Source organism: Microcaecilia unicolor, chromosome 3, assembly GCF_901765095.1.
Source record: "Microcaecilia unicolor chromosome 3, aMicUni1.1, whole genome shotgun sequence".
NCBI classification, from domain to species: Eukaryota; Metazoa; Chordata; class Amphibia; order Gymnophiona; family Siphonopidae; genus Microcaecilia; species Microcaecilia unicolor.
The window spans coordinates 321,939,819-321,956,943 of NC_044033.1; the positions used below are offsets into that span (position 1 = coordinate 321,939,819).

A 17,125-nucleotide genomic window follows, 5' to 3' on the forward strand; every position below is an offset into this window, starting at 1 on the left:
GTTCCACTGGCCCTGCAGGCTTTACTGATGGCTAACGTGGAACCTTGCATGACGTAGATATAATTCAGATTCCTCTTTCTCAAATGCATCACTTTGCACTTGCTCACATTAAACATCATCTGCCATTTAGACACCCAGTCTCCCAGTCTCGTAAGGTCCTCTTGTAATTTTTCACAATCTTCCCTCAATTTAACAACTTTGAATAACTTTGTGTCATCAGCAAATTTAATTACCTCACTAGTTACTCCCATCTCTAGGTCATTTATAAATATGTTAAAAAGCAGCGGTCCCAGCACAGACCCCTGAGGAACCCCACTATCTAATACAAAAACAAACGGCCTCTAGTGAGTGTCGTTCAAAACAGCTGATGTAAAATCTGGTTTGAAAAATTGGAGAAAAGCCGTCTTTGGTTTTAAACACTGTTGTATTCAATTTATGTATATGTATCCAGCGTTTGATTTCGATCATTGGGCATAAAAACTCCAGTAACTCTTAAGAATACAAAAAAGTATTACCATATATTATTTTTTTAGTTTTTCTTTTAGTGAAGCTGTGGACATAAAGTGCCTCTACACCTATGTGATTCTTTCCCATATATCAACTCTAAACACATCAATTTCCACTCAAAATAACGTTAGAGAAAGCACTTAGCTTTTCTTCAAATCCAGCACAGACTCAAATTAGCTCGACGGGGCCACCGTTTCACCCATCACAGGCTTCATCAGGAACTGGTGCTGAATGACAATGCTCATTATCTGGGAAACAAATATATGAACTTATATAAATAAAGAAACATACAAAGTATATAAAATACCAGCTAAACCACAAACACCCTTGTTCACTTGCTTTCAGTCATGGAAATGCTGTCTCAAAATGGCGGTTGCAACGTCACACGCCATTGTTCATGGAATATATAGGTTCCTCCTTTGAAATTCTTAAAGAGGTAGTATCATATTAAATTGGGGAAATTAAATCAATAGAAAATATACCAGTCTATTGAACTATTAAGACCCCATGGTTCAATAGATTTAAGATTAAAACTCCATCGGGCTTCTTTTCTTTGTAGTATGAGTTTGCGGTTCCCTCCTCTTCTCAAGATACACTTTGTCAATAGCACAACACTTAAGCTCCTCAAAGGAGTGTTTCATCTTTAAGCAGTGTTCCACAAGTGGTTCCTTAATAGCCATCCTTCTGATGTTAGATTTGTGTTCGAGGATTCCGCGTAGTCATCCCAATGTGTACTTTCTGGCATGGACAAGTGATGGCATAAACAACATGGTCTAAAAGACAATTAGTAAAGTGCTGTCACTTGATTATAAAAGCTCTTTGTCTGTGTAGTGTTATGACAAATTTGACAGGTGCCACACTTATAATGCCCAGATATTTGTCTACCTTTCTTCTTGCTGTCTTTTCTGATCTCTGCAGAACTCAACAAGTCTTTCAAATTATTTCCCCTTGAAAAAGCAATACGTAAAAATTTGTTTTGAAAGACAGGGTTGGATTGTAGGATGTCCCAACGATTCTTGATAATACGTGTTAGCTGAAAGCTTGCTTCATTATATTGCATAACCATCGTGAGGGTGTTTTCATCTGTTTCCTTAACAACCGGATTATTCAAAAGAAGGTCCCTGTTGTTAAATTTAGCTCTCTTGTAGGCCCTCTTCAAGACTTTCTTGGGATATCCTCTTTCTGTCAGATCCAACATCAGGTCTCTAGCCTATGTTTTAAAGGTGGATAAATCTGTACAGATTCTCCTCAATCTGAGCATCTGAGAAAAAGGTAGACTGTTCTTAAGCTGGATCGGATGGCAACTCGTATTATGTAAAAAAGTGTTTCTGTCAGTTTCCTTTTTATAAACTTTGGTCACAAATTTATTATTATCCAAAATAATCTCAACATCAAGATAATGAATAACTGTAGACAAATGGTGTTCAGTGAACTGGATATTTAAATTACAACTGTTGATCCAGTGCATGAATGTAGATAATTCGTGTATAGTGCCTTTCCAAAGCATGAAAATATCTTCTATGTATCTCCACCAACACGCTATAAGTTCACTAAATGGAGACTTATTTACCCATTCTGCCTCGAATTGTGTCATGAAGAGATTAGCAATTGAAGGAGCAAAGGTTGCTCCCATTGCGACTCCACTCACTTGAAGAAAGAAACTACCATTAAATATAAAATAGTTTTCTTTTAATGCGATTCTTGCCAAAGTCAACAGAAAGTCCGTCGGTATGAGGTGTGGTCTCTCCCTGATCTCCAGTGTAGATTTGATAGTTGACATTGCTTCATCCTGTGGGATGGATGTGTATAAAGAGCACATCAAGAGTCACCATAAGCATCTGACCATCCAGGTTGACATCTTGCAGTTTTTGAAGAAAATGTGTGCTGTCGCTTATGTATGATGGACCTTTAGATACTTCAGGCTTAAGAAAGGCATCTACAAAAGTTGACAATGGTTCAAGCACAGACTCTCGACCAGATAGAATCGGTCTCCCTGGGGGTTTATCCAATGTTTTGTGTATTTTTGGCAAAAAGTACATAACTGGTACTTTAGGATTGAAACGATTTGAGAAATCTTTTGTCTCTCATCGTAATAATGCCATCATTTATAGCTTTGTTTGTGATTCTGGTTATTACTGACTACGCGACCTTTAAAAGTCAGAATCCTCGAACACAGATCTAACTTCAGAAGAATGGCTATTAAGGAACCACTTGTGGAACACTGCTTGAAGATGAAGCAAACTCATACTACAAAGAAAAGAAGCCCGATGGATCTTTATTCTTAAATCTATTGAACCTTGGGGTCTTAATAGTTCAATAGTCTGGTATATTTTCTATTGATTTAATTTCCCCCATTTAATATGATACTACCTCTTTAAGAATTTCAAAGGAGGAGCCTATATATTCCATGAACAATGACGTGTGACGTTACAACCGCCATTTTGAGACAGCATTTCCATGACTGAAAGCAAGTGAACAAGGGTGTTTGTGGTTTAGCTGGTATTTTATATACTTTGTATGTTTCTTTATTTATATAAGTTCATATATTTGTTTTCCAGATAATGAGCATTGTCATTCAGCACCAGTTCCTGATGAAGCTTGTGATGGGTGAAACGGTGGCCTGTGAGTCTGTGCTGGATTTGAAGAAAAGCTAAGTGCTTTCTCTAACGTTATTTTGAGTGGAAATTGATGTGTTTAGAGTTGATATGTGGGAAAGAATGACATAGGTGTAGAGGCACTTTATTTCCACAGCTTCACTAAAAGAAAAACTAAAAAAAGAATATATGGTAATACTTTTTTGTATTCTTAAGAGTTATTGAAATGTTTATGCCCAATGATCGAAATCAAACGCTGGATACATACAGTGGGGGAAATAAGTATTTGATCCCTTGCTGATTTTGTAAGTTTGCCCACTGACAAAGACATGAGCAGCCCATAATTGAAGGGTAGGTTATTGGTAACAGTGAGAGATAGCACATCACAAATTAAATCCGGAAAATCACATTGTGGAAAGTATATGAATTTATTTGCATTCTGCAGAGGGAAATAAGTATTTGATCCCCCACCAACCAGTAAGAGATCTGGCCCCTACAGACCAGGTAGATGCTCCAAATCAACTCGTTACCTGCATGACAGACAGCTGTCGGCAATGGTCACCTGTATGAAAGACACCTGTCCACAGACTCAGTGAATCAGTCAGACTCTAACCTCTACAAAATGGCCAAGAGCAAGGAGCTGTCTAAGGATGTCAGGGACAAGATCATACACCTGCACAAGGCTGGAATGGGCTACAAAACCATCAGTAAGACGCTGGGCGAGAAGGAGACAACTGTTGGTGCCATAGTAAGAAAATGGAAGAAGTACAAAATGACTGTCAATCGACAAAGATCTGGGGCTCCACGCAAAATCTCACCTCGTGGGGTATCCTTGATCATGAGGAAGGTTAGAAATCAGCCTACAACTACAAGGGGGGAACTTGTCAATGATCTCAAGGCAGCTGGGACCACTGTCACCACGAAAACCATTGGTAACACATTACGACATAACGGATTGCAATCCTGCAGTGCCCGCAAGGTCCCCCTGCTCCGGAAGGCACATGTGACGGCCCGTCTGAAGTTTGCCAGTGAACACCTGGATGATGCCGAGAGTGATTGGGAGAAGGTGCTGTGGTCAGATGAGACAAAAATTGAGCTCTTTGGCATGAACTCAACTCGCCGTGTTTGGAGGAAGAGAAATGCTGCCTATGACCCAAAGAACACCATCCCCACTGTCAAGCATGGAGGTGGAAATGTTATGTTTTGGGGGTGTTTCTCTGCTAAGGGCACAGGACTACTTCACCGCATCAATGGGAGAATGGATGGGGCCATGTACCGTACAATTCTGAGTGACAACCTCCTTCCCTCCGCCAGGGCCTTAAAAATGGGTCGTGGCTGGGTCTTCCAGCACGACAATGACCCAAAACATACAGCCAAGGCAACAAAGGAGTGGCTCAGGAAGAAGCACATTAGGGTCATGGAGTGGCCTAGCCAGTCACCAGACCTTAATCCCATTGAAAACTTATGGAGGGAGCTGAAGCTGCGAGTTGCCAAGCGACAGCCCAGAACTCTTAATGATTTAGAGATGATCTGCAAAGAGGAGTGGACCAAAATTCCTCCTGACATGTGTGCAAACCTCATCATCAACTACAGAAGACGTCTGACCGCTGTGCTTGCCAACAAGGGTTTTGCCACCAAGTATTAGGTCTTGTTTGCCAGAGGGATTAAATACTTATTTCCCTCTGCAGAATGCAAATAAATTCATATACTTTCCACAATGTGATTTTCCGGATTTAATTTGTGATGTGCTATCTCTCACTGTTACCAATAACCTACCCTTCAATTATGGGCTGCTCATGTCTTTGTCAGTGGGCAAACTTACAAAATCAGCAAGGGATCAAATACTTATTTCCCCCACTGTATACATAAATTGAATGTAACAGTGTTTAAAACCAAAGATGCCTTGCCTTTGGTTTCTGAAGGCTTTTCTCCAATTTTTCAAACCAGATTTTACATCAGCTGTTTTGAACGGCACTCACTAGAGTCCGTTTGTTTTTGTATTAGGTTACTTTTTCTACTCTAGCAGCTACTGCACTCATTTCAAGTGTAAGGAACCCCACTATCTACCCTTCTCCATTGAGAATACTGACCATTTAACCCTACTCTCTGTTTTCTATCTTTTAACCAGTTTTTAATCCACAATAGAACACTACCTCCTATCCCATGACTCTCCAATTTCCTGTGGAGTCTTTCATGAGATACGCTTATACTCATCTCCCAATACTTCCAGCTCACAGGAAGTATCTTCGATTTCGGCTGGGAATGCAGCACTTTCAGTACTGCATACTGCCCTTTGTCCTAGTGTCAGCTCCCAGAGTATTTACAAAGTGTCTAGCAATAGTTGCAGCATTGCTACGCAGACTGCATGTGCTCCCTTATCTCAATGATTGGCTGGTGAAGAGCACCTCGTAGGATGGTGCTCGGGAGTCGATGCGGAGGACTATTCAGGTGCTTGAACTACTAGGGTTTGTAGTAAATTACCCCAAGTCCCATCTCACTCCTGTTCAGCAATTGGAGTTCATTGGAGCCTTGCTCGACACGAGAATAGTTTGAGCCTGTCTTCCCGAGATACGGGCGGACAACCTGCTGTCCCTGGTGTCCACGGTTCGAGCGTCTCAGCAGGTCACAGCTCGGCAGATGTTGAGACTCTTGGGAGAAATGGCCTCCACAGTTCATGTTACACCCATGGCACATCTTCATATGAAATCTGCTCAATGGACCCTGGCTTCTGGGAATCTAGAGGATTACATTCATGTGTCTACAGAGTTTTTACGCTCTTTCCAGTGGTGGACAGTTCGATCCAATCTGACCTGGGATGTCCATTCCAAATTCCTCACACTCAAAAAGTGCTGACAACGGGTGCATCACTCCTGAGGTGGGGAGCTCATGTAGGTGGTTTCACACCCGAGGAGCTTGGTCTCTCCAGGAAAAGACTCTTCAGATCAATCTCCTGGAGCTCCAAGCGATATGGAACGCTCTAAAGGCTTTCAGAGATCGGCTGTCCAACCAATTTATTCTAATTCAAATGGACAATCAGGTTGCAATGTATTACAAGAACAAGCAGAGGGGCACCGGATCTCGCCCTGTGTGTCAGGAAGCCACCCAGATGTGGCTTTGGGAAAACCATCACGGCATGTTTCTCTAACCCACTTATCTGGCACGAGTAAACAACAGTCTGGCCGACAGACTGAGCAGGGTAATGCAACCTCACGAGTGGTCTGTGAACATGGGCATCACCCGCAAGATATTCCGTGTGTGAGGCACCCCTTCGGTGGATCATTTTGCCACTCAGCTCAACCACAAGGTCCCTCAGTTCTGTTCCAGACTTCAGGCCCACGACAGACTAGCATCAAATGCCTTCCTTCTTTATTGGGGGACAGGCGTCCTGTATGCGTATCCTCCAATGCCTCTAGTAGGAAAGACTTTGTTGAAACTCAAGCAAGACAGCGGAACCATGATCCTGATCGCACCCTTCTGGCCATTTCAGATTTGGTTCCCTTTTTTTCTGGAGTTATCCTCCAAAGAACCATGGAGATTGGAGTGTTTCCCGACCCTCTTCATGCAGAACGAGGGGTTGCTTCTTCATCCCAACCTCCAGTCTCTGGCTCTCACTGCCTGGATGTTGAGAGCCTAGAATTTGCTTCCTTAGGTCTTTCAGAGGGTGTCTCCCAAGTCTTGCTGGCTTCCAGGAAAGGTTCCACTAAGAGATCTTATTCTTTCAAATGGAGAAGGTTTGCCATCTGGTGTGACAGCAAGACCATAGATCCCCTTTCTTGTCCTACACAGACTCTGTTTGAATATCTTGTACACATCAAAGTCTGGTCTTAAGACCAACTCCATAAGGCTTCACCTAATTGCGATTAGTGCTTAACATCGGCGTGTAGAAGGTAAGCCTATCTCTGGACAGCCTTTAGTTGTTCACTTTATGAGAGGTTTGCTTTTGTCAAAGCCCACTGTAAGACCTCCACTGGTGTCATGGGATCTCAACGTCATTCTCTCCCAGCTGATGAGAGCTCCTCTTGAGCCACTGAATTCCTGCCATCTGAAGTATTTAACCTGGAAGGTTGTTTTCTTGGGGGTTGTTACTTCAGCTCGTAGGGTCAGTGAGCTTCAGGCCTTAGTAGTGGATGCACCTTTACACTAAGTTTCATCACAATAGAGTAGTCCTTCACATGCACCCTAAGTTCCTGCCGAAGATGGTGTCGGAATTCCATCTGAACCAGTCAATAGTCTTGCCAACATAAGATATAAGCATCGCCATGCCGGGACAGACCAAGGGTCCATCGAACCCAGCATCCTGTCCCCGACAGCGGCCGAAAGAACAAACAATTTGTCCTGCCCATCCCAGAAATGGTAAATTGTTCCCATGTCCATTCAATAACATTCTATTGCCTTTTCCTCTAGGAAGCCGTCCAATCCCTTTTTAAACTCCGCTAAGTTAACTGCCTTAACAACTTTTTCCGGCAACGAATTCCAGAGTCTAACTACGCGCTAAGTGAAGAAAATTTCCTCCGATTCGTCTTAAATTTACTACACTGCAGCTTCATCACATGCCCCCTTATCCTAGTATTTTTGGAAAGCGTAAACAGACGCTCCACATCGACCCGTTCCATTCCACTCATTATATTATAGACCTCAATCATATCTCCCCTCAGCCGCCTTTTCTCCAAGCTGAAGAGCCCCAGCCTCCTCAGCCTTTCCTTATAGGGAAGTCATCCCATCCCCTGTATCACCTTTGTGGCCCTTCTCTGCACCTTTTCCGATTTCACTATATCTTTTTTGAGGTGCAGCGACCAGAATTGAACACACTACTTGATGTGCAGTCGTACCAAGGACCTAAGCTCTGACACAGGCATGAGCATCAGATGTCACCTGACCTACTGGCTCATGCATGTGGCAACCTCTCAGCACACCATGCCAGTGAATCGGAGACAAATCTTACATGTGCACACCAGAGTGTTCCAAGTTCCAACTTCTGTTCCTTCCTTGTCTGCAGTGCTGCGGCTCAAGTCCAGAGAGAGACTGAGAGAGCTGACTGGAATTTTCTTTTATATACCATTAAATTCTTGCGGGGATGGGTGGGACGGGTTAAGTTTTTAAAGGGACGGGTGGGGATGGGTAAGATTCCAGCAGGGACGGCGGGGATGGGTAAGATTTCTGTCCTTGTGCAACTCTCTAGTACCAGTATTAAAAAAAAAAAAAAGCCTTAATGGGTAACACAACTATCTCATAGAAAATCATTAGCATCATACCTATGTTAGTTGAATGTTCTAATGCTTATTAGGTGTATCGTTAGTATTATGCTAACATTGTATTATATCTCTGGTATTTGAATTTCAGTTCTGTTTAAATGTGTATATTTTTAATACTGTTTCACGGTAGTTCTATTATTAGGATTCAATTTATTGTTTTCAAGTTTACCTCATTTGTTGTATTTATGTTTATTCTTGGTTATTTTACTATTGTTATGCTGTTAACAAAATTGTAAGTCTTATATTCAACTGTACCTGCTGTACACCACCTTGGGTGAATCTCTTCATAACGGTGGTTAATAAATCCCAATAAATAAATAAATATAACAGTCTGTTACACAACCATGATAATGAAACTGAGACTGACGGTGTCCTGTCTTCTGTTCCAGGTATTGGTCGCATTCAAGGATGTCGCTGCTTATTTCTTGGAAGTGGACTGGGACATTCTGGGAGAATGGCAGAAGGAGCTGTATAAGAAGGTCGTCAAGGAGATTCATGACATCCTCATCTCACAAGGTAAATATGCCTTCTTTATCATTTACCACATAAGTACATTATGGAATGGGTGCTGCTTTTTTGTCAGAGCTGGAAAAATCTCAGGTACCAGGTGCCATGGGCACCTGAAATTGAGACCTGGCTTCTGATTCAAAAGATGTGTACCTTGAAGTAGAGGCTTCATCCAAGACCAGCTGCAGTTTGTCTCCCTTTTCTGTACAACAGCATTTTGACCCTTTTTGCTGAGAACTGCAGCTTCTGGGGCCTGACTTCCAGCTGCTCACTGGTCAATTACCCTGTACAGTGTGTCCAGTTGGTAACCAGATATCACAGAGAAGTTTGACACCTGCAGTGACTTCAGCTTAGAGGTTCATGAAGAGAAATGAGGCACCAGAAAACCTCCAACATTTAGTATAACTCAGACAGCAAACTGCAGCTCCCTCTTTGCAAACCTTCTCAGGACAATACAAATAGCCCAAGATAAACAGTGTTGCCTTAAGTCTATATATGGCTCTCAAAATTGCATGCGTGCAATTTAATTGTTCAATGAGCCAATTAGCACCAATAGGTCGGCGCTAAATGATCAATTTTTAGTGCTAATTGGCATTAATTTAAACTTATGCGGACATGGGCGTTCCTGAAATTTGCATACAGTATTACAGAACAACAGAGAACCACGCCTAATTTAGGTGTGATAATCTAGACCAGGTTTCAGATGCTGTAAATCCTCCCACTCAAAATTGGGTGCAGATCCTGGCGCAAACGGTATTCTATAAATTGCGCCCAACTCTGAGCAGCATTTATAGAATAGCGTTTAGCGCCAATTTTTATCAGCGCTGGTTTTTTGCTGCCATATAAAGAACTTAGTCCTGTTCGTACACACAGAAACACAGACACACACATGCACTGCTTGTTCAGAACAGGAAACAGATGGAACCTCCCCAGGACTTCTACATATATATTTAAATGCTATTTTCCTGCTTACTTACAGGTTATTCAATTGTTAATCCTGATGTTATATTCAAGATTAAAAACGAAGACGAGAAATATTTCACTCCACATTTTGAGTGGGAGGAAAAAGGAAACCCAGATCTTATGAAGAGTAAGTAAGATGTTTTGGATTTGAAGGGCTATGAATTTTCAGATCAAAGTCTCCAGTCATTTAGACTGGACTTAAAGTCCATTTCCTAATTTAGTATTATTGTATCTTTGATGACTCCTTCTAGTGTATTTTCTCTTAACAGACATTCCAGTTGTAACGTCTGTGATCTCACTTGGTGTTAAACAAGAGGACGATCTCCCCTTGATGGATCTTCCTAAATCAGAGGCGTCTGAACAGGCTCAGTCTCCCGTAACAAGTAAGAATAAAATTCCTCCTGCATATTTTACTAAGCTCAGCCGGGATTATTTAGGAATTCAGAGCTGGTGGAATAAAAAATCCATTACCCTCTCTATAAAGCAGATGCTGTCAAAGTACCTCTCTTTTTTGGTTCTGTACCAGTGGAGGTGTCTATGAAAACAGCATAATTCTGGGCACTTTGAGGCCTTGTGGTAACTTTTTCTCTAAACATATTGGACCAGATTCTATATATCGCGCCTTGAGTTCTCTGCCGAAATCTAAGCGTATTTCATAACAACATATGTAACTTAATTGGATTAATAAGCCAATCAGTGTTTCTAACAGTATTTAACAAGCAATAATGAACACTAATTGGCAATAAGAATTTACGCGCATAACTCACTGAACGTTTGCTGTAATGAACTGCGCCTAAATTCTAAACTGTTCAGTTCAAAGGGACGTGGCCATGGGCGTGGGAAATGGACGTTTCAAAATTTACGGACATTCATAGGCGGTCGGTGGCCCAACTGTTTGGGGAGGCTAAAGGGGGCGGGGTTAGGGGACAGGGGTGGAGTTTAAATCCATAATTGTCTTATAACACACAGAAAAAAAAAATAAATAAAAGTCACAATACCTTTTATTAAATTTAGATATTAGCTATGTATCATATGTCAAAGAATAAAGTGGTTGCTCAAAGCATATACTAACCACAATCGCTCAACTGCAAAACACTATGCACAACTTTGTGCAAAAAAACACTCAGAACCTTACTGTACCATAAATATTACACTGGGCAGAACCTAATACACCAATATACCACCCATACAGAAAATGCAGACCGTCAACAATATGAAACAAGGGATCATAATATCATGATATGTGTAGAGCCACAGAACACCCTAATTCATGTTTAATGTGGGATAAAATGCCATAAATAAGTAAATAAATATAAACTTTTAATGTTGAGCACCTAATTCTCAAAGTGGACATATTGCAAACACTATAATGAAAATAAAATGATCTTTTCTACCTTTGTTGTCTGGTGACTTTGTTTTTCTGATCATGCTGGCCCAGTATCTGATTCTGCTGCTATCTGTCCTCTTAACTCCGTTTCCAGGGCTTCCTTTCCATTTATTTCTTTACTTTCTGCCTTTCTTCTTCAGTTCTTGCCCTACATCCGTAAGTAAAAGCTGGGTCCTCCACAGACTTGACTGTCCAGTGGATCCAGCTTCTGCCTATTTTCTCCATCCATGTGCAGTTTTTCTCCTCTCCTCCTTTTCCCTCATCTCATCTCCTTCCTCACTCTTCCCTCCCCTCCATCCATGTCCAGCAACCCTCCTCTCCCCTCCATCCACCCAGATTTATAGAATCTGACCTATTGTGCTGTTTTTTTTCATATAATAGGCTCCCATAATGTCAAGCCTGACATTTTAATCCAATTTGAGCAAGAAGGATTCAGGACTGAGCCTCCAGGAATTGAGGAAAGAGGAAATCTGACCACCACAGGCACATGTGAGGAATTGCCCGAAGCATGTGATGAAGCTACGAATAAAACTAGTAATGAGGTGATACAAACTTATCCTCTGGACCAGGGATAGTGAGAATGAGCAGTTATAATCACAGCCTCTGACTTCTAACTCTTGTTGTGTGGATAATGTGTGTGTTCTATTTTTCTTATTTTTACTTTTCTCCTTTCTTTTGTGTTCTCTTTATTTTTTTCATTTCTTCTCTTTCTGTTATTCACCCCTATCCCATGTCGCTCTCTTTTTCCTTCATCTTCTTTAATATCTATTGTCTCTCATCCTTTACCAAGTTTTATAATCTTCCCTGTATCTCACACTGTTTCTGACCTCTCTCTATCCATTTTGCAATCTGTTTCCTTCTGAATTTTTATTCTGTTCCACTCAATATCCTCGTAAACATGTTGAACCACCACCCTCCAGTTTAGTCCACTCTAGAATGGTGATATAATTTGTACCCTGATATCAGAGTCTTCCATTGGTTATCTTCCTTTCACAGATCTCTGAGTTGCCTTTTATATCTACCTTTCATTTAGTGCAATATACTCTAACTCCCATCTTATTTTTCAAGCTTCTAGGATTTGTATACAGACATTGCAAAATGTGTTTTTTTGTCTGTATTTACAGCTTGCTTACTAGTTGACAGGGATAGTTAAGTCTTTACTCTCCATCTTCTCTTCCCTCAATGGCGTCTGGCCTACTCCGGCCTTTGTTGCAACTTCCCTTTCAGGATGCCCTTACTTCCCTGTTTTGATAGCATTCTTTTAAAGGTAACTAATCTTAATCTGTGTGCTCCTGAGCAACTGTCAATTTCCCCACAATGTTGTCCAGTTCCTAACAAATCTAAATCCTTGTTCCCTGTACCATGGTCTCACCTACATATTGAAACTGGAGCTCTGGGTCCTGAATGTGGAACAGGGAATATTTCTGAGAATGTTACTCTGGAGCTTCTGGATTTCATCTTTCTATTCAAGAGCCTAAGTTTGGCTTCCATGATTTCCCTCCCACACTTTCCTATGTTTTTGTTACCCACATGTACCAAAACAGCTGGCTCCACCTTAGCATTGTTTAAAATCTTATCTAGGTGATGTGTGAGATCTGTCTCCTTCACCCTAACCTTACCCTTCCCTCTAGCAGAACTTCCTGGAGACACATCCTCAGCTGCTTTTCACTCAGTAAGCTACGTTGAACCGAAACCGTGTGGGATATAAGAACGAGGGCCCCTTTTATCAAGTTGCGGCAAAAGGGGGCCTGCGCTGGCATCAGCATGTGTTTTTGACTCGTGCCAAGGTCCCCTTTTTACCGCAGCGGTGTTTATAGTGGAGTCTTAGGGAAGGCCATAATATGGTCCTCCCCTGATAACTACCCGGTCCCACTGCAGCACATCTGGTTTCTGGATGTGGACAATTTGGTGGCAATTCGACAACTGGAAGCCTCCATTTAGGTGCCCCAAGGATGTGCAGTAGGACCCTACTCCATCATGGAATCTAAGCGACTTAGGGTCCTGTTTACTAAGCCACGCTAGAGGCGTGCTAGCGTTTTTAGCGTGCGCTAACTGTGTAGATGCTCAGAATATTCCTATGGTTATCTACATGGTTAGCGCGCACTGAAAACGCTAGTGATCCTTTGTAAAGAGGGGCCTAAGTTCTCTTATAGAATAGTAGGTTAACCTGTCGACTTGCCTAAGATTTAGATCCTCAGTGTTACTAACCGTAGAGCTGGCGTAAATGTCTTGCTTATGCTCTATCACTGCTTCAGCCCCCTTGTAAGTGGGTATTTGCAAAATAGCTCTTAGGCTTCCTGCTAGCAGTAATACAGGTACCAGCACACATACACGCCGAAATGCTAGTATTCTAGACATTCACGTATGCGGCATCTAGATTATAGCATTTCCCATTTAATACCTAGTTCTTCCATTCTGAGGGAGTTGCATTGGATACCTGTAAAATATTGAACACTACTTAAATGTCTTCCTTCTGGAAACCTTTGTTCTTCTAAGCAGTGCTGTGGTTTATAAAACTTCCGTGACACAGTGTGTGTTTTCACTATGACGTACTCAGCTGGAACAATTTACCTTTGAAGTTGTGGTGTCTGTAGCATTATTTGATATTTGATTTTTTTTTTTAAGATAAAGGCTTGACTGTTTTCTTTTACTTACCCATTTCATTTTGAATGATTTTCTATTTCTCTTATTGTTTCTTTTTATGTGAACTATTACATATGTTTGTTTTAAACCATGTAGAAGTATGTTGATAGGTGTGAAAGAATGACACTTTGATGGCGGGTGTCCTGTTTACTGTTCTAGGCTTTGGTCACATTCAAGGATGTTGCTGCTTATTTCTTGGAAGTGGAGTGGAACATTCTGGAAGAATGGCAGAAGGAGCTTTACAAGAAGGTCATCAAGGAGATTCATGACATCCTCATCTCACGAAGTAAATGTGCTTATGTGGTAGATGATAGAGGAACATATTATGGAATCAGTGGTGTAAAATTCACAGGAACTAGATACCATGGGCACCTGAAATTTAGATCATGGCTTCTGATGCCATCCCATATTCAATAGGAGTCTGTGAAAGACTCCACTGCTACAGGATCTGCAAAAGATGCTGCTCTCTGTTGTAAGATAAAATGTAGACCTTAAACTAGAGGCTTCACACAACACCAGCAGGAGTCTCTCTCCCATTCCTATTCAAAATATTTTGGAACAGAAATCCAGAGAGAGGATTTACCTTCAAGATTTCTTCTGAGACCTCTGCATAAGGTCATTTCATATCAGCTGTACACGAGTCAACTATAGTGTACAACATATAACCTTTCCAAATGATAACCAGAAGATTGTCACCTGCAATGCTTCCACCTAGGAGGACTATAAAGAGAAATCTCTGTACCAGGAAAACTCTATGATATAATCTAACCAAGTGTCGGGCCACTGCTGCCTCTTCTCTCCAAGCTTTGTCAGTCAAATACACCCCAAGATATCTGTATATACATATCTCCATGCACACATCACACACGGCTCCATCAGAGACGGAACCTCTCCAGTAATTTTCCTACTTTTTATTGGCAGGTTATTCAATTGTTAATCCTGATGTTGTATTCAAGATTAAAAATGAAGATGAGAAATATTTCACTCAACAATCTGAGTGGGAGGGAAAAGAAAACCCAAATGACTCCAACAGTAAGTAAATGTTTTGGATTTAATGGGCTTTGCATTTTTAGATCACAGGAGATGGTGTAAAACATCAAACATTTGGACACTTAGGACCTGAATGGCTGCCTGAGTCTGTAGCTGCGACGCGTCCCTGCCTTCTTTAAGCAATATCAGCAACTTTCCACCCCTGATTTGAAAATGTTTTCATCGGGACAACGTTTTTGACTTGCGTGAGGGCTTTTCTGGTTGTATGGAAGCTATGTCAACAGCTTGGAAGGAGAGAGAGCACCAAGCGGTAAGGCAAGCGGGCGCAAGGCCCCGCGGTGCCACATGTTGTCGTCGGCTTGCGCCTCACACTCAGACTCTAACTCCGCTATATCCCTTATTGAGGCAGGTAAAGCTTCTAAACGGGGCCTTTCAAAAGACTATAACCAAATGCTTAACAGAGATTTGAGAGGAGATCAAATCCTTCAAAGAGTAAATTCTAGAGCTCATGGATGTCCTGAGTGTTGATCTGTGAGAGTTGGGCGGGCGCGTGGAGGACTTGGAGGCGCGGGTGGAGGAGCTTGATGATCAGCTCAGCGGGGCTGAATTATGATTATTTAAGCTTTTTGAGTATTATGAAGTTCTGCAATACAAAGTAGACAACTTAGAAAACCGAGGCCGCAGGAATAACCTCCATTTTCGTGGGGTTCCTGAGGTGGGGGACAAAGAAGATGTTACGATTGTTAAGATACTCTGTGGAAAATTGCTTGGGATAGAGGACATAGCTATTGAAAGGGCGCACAGAGCCCTAGGAAAGAGAGTTGATAACCGACCTCGGGACATTGTTGTCTGTTTTACTGCCTTTTCCACTAAAGAACAAGTGCTGCAGTGGGCCCGCCAGGTTCCACACATTGACTATAATGAGGCTCAAATTAAGGTTTACCAAGATTTATCTCAGCTTACACTGTCCCAACGACGTGCGAAAAAACCTGCGCTGGACATTTTAATAAAACATAAGATCCCCTACCGCTGAGCTTTTCCTTTTGCCCTCTGCTTTATGGTGGAAAAGTAGGAAAATTACTGGAGTAGGTTCCATCTCTGATGGAGCCGTGTGGGAAGTGTGTGTATATGCTTTACGGTGGGGAGGAAATTGCACCAGATTCGATTCCTCTCTGAGGTTTGGAAGATTCTGTACACCGAGGGCTTGACGACTACTGAGACTCCGCCCGTAGACCTAGCCACCACAACTCGGGCTAAACTCCAAAAATGGAAACGTGTTCCCAACAAATCCAAGACTACCCCGGCAGACACCTGAATGGATTGCTTGGTCTGTTTGCAGTCATATTCAAGATGCTATGTGGGACTTGCTGTTATGGTTATCCTATATAATATTTCTCACCTCCAACATTCTGAGGCTGCCTGGAACCGTGGATCCCTCAGAGGTGGTCTGCTTCATGGAGTAGATCAACCTGACGTCACCAGCCCGACGCACAGCAACAATCCGCGACCCAGAAAACAGCGACCCCGCGTGTTTCCCTACTCCTTCCCCTGCCTACGTCACCAGCCCGATGCCCAGCAATAAACAGCGGCCCAGCCAGCAGCAAACAGCGACCCAGGCAGGGGGAGGAGTAGGGAAACACGCGGAATGTGTTTTCCTACTCCTCCCCCTGCCTAGGAATCGCTCGACACTGGCTGCAAACCTCCCGAACCACCCACTAACACTAACCGCCCACTAAAAACCGCCGCCGCCCTCCCTCTCCTATCCAAGTCCGGATTAGGACTGTCGGAGAGGACAAAGAGGAGGACGGCGAGTGTCCAATGTCAGGGCGGAGGTCAGGGTCCTCATCCCCGTTAAATAAAAACAAAGCAAGGACACCTATGAGATGCTGCAGAATGTTTCATACACAGGAGTGGAAGTGAGCAAAGCAACTCAACAGTAAGCAAGGAAGCCCATTGGTTAACCTCTGTTTCCACTCCCCTACGCAGCCGTCATTGGTATACACTCAAAAAACAAGCACACCTAGGAACTGTTGCTTCACATTGTTGTTTTAAAATTGTTGTTCCATCTGAAACAAGTCTAAAGCTGTTTCAACTGGATAGCAACTGGGAGGGAGGGAGGGGGGGAACCCTGCAACTGGGAAAAAGGGAGGGAGGGGGGACCCTGCAACTGGGAGACACACCCGGGGGAAGGGGCGACGACCTGGAACTGGGAGGGAGGGGGGACCCTGGCACATACTCTCATTCTCGCACATTCACTCTCTCTCACACAGACACTCTCACAC

General features: G+C 42.5%; 1 protein-coding gene across 2 annotated transcripts in view; it reads left to right on the forward strand.

Annotated features, from left to right (window-relative positions):
• LOC115466832 (gastrula zinc finger protein XlCGF26.1-like) overlaps positions 1 to 17,125 on the forward strand; it is a 230,390-nt gene that overhangs the window by 181,097 nt on the left and 32,168 nt on the right. Inside the window, exons 6-9 of one of the 2 annotated variants that reach the window (XM_030198380.1) lie at positions 8,743 to 8,869; positions 9,840 to 9,950; positions 10,093 to 10,206; positions 11,592 to 11,752. In XM_030198380.1, coding sequence (XP_030054240.1) covers positions 8,743 to 8,869; positions 9,840 to 9,950; positions 10,093 to 10,206; positions 11,592 to 11,752 — 513 coding nt within the window. Of the gene's footprint in view, positions 1 to 8,742; positions 8,870 to 9,839; positions 9,951 to 10,092; positions 10,207 to 11,591; positions 11,753 to 17,125 lie in introns of those variants that run through there. The other variant, XM_030198379.1, reaches the window with a different exon arrangement.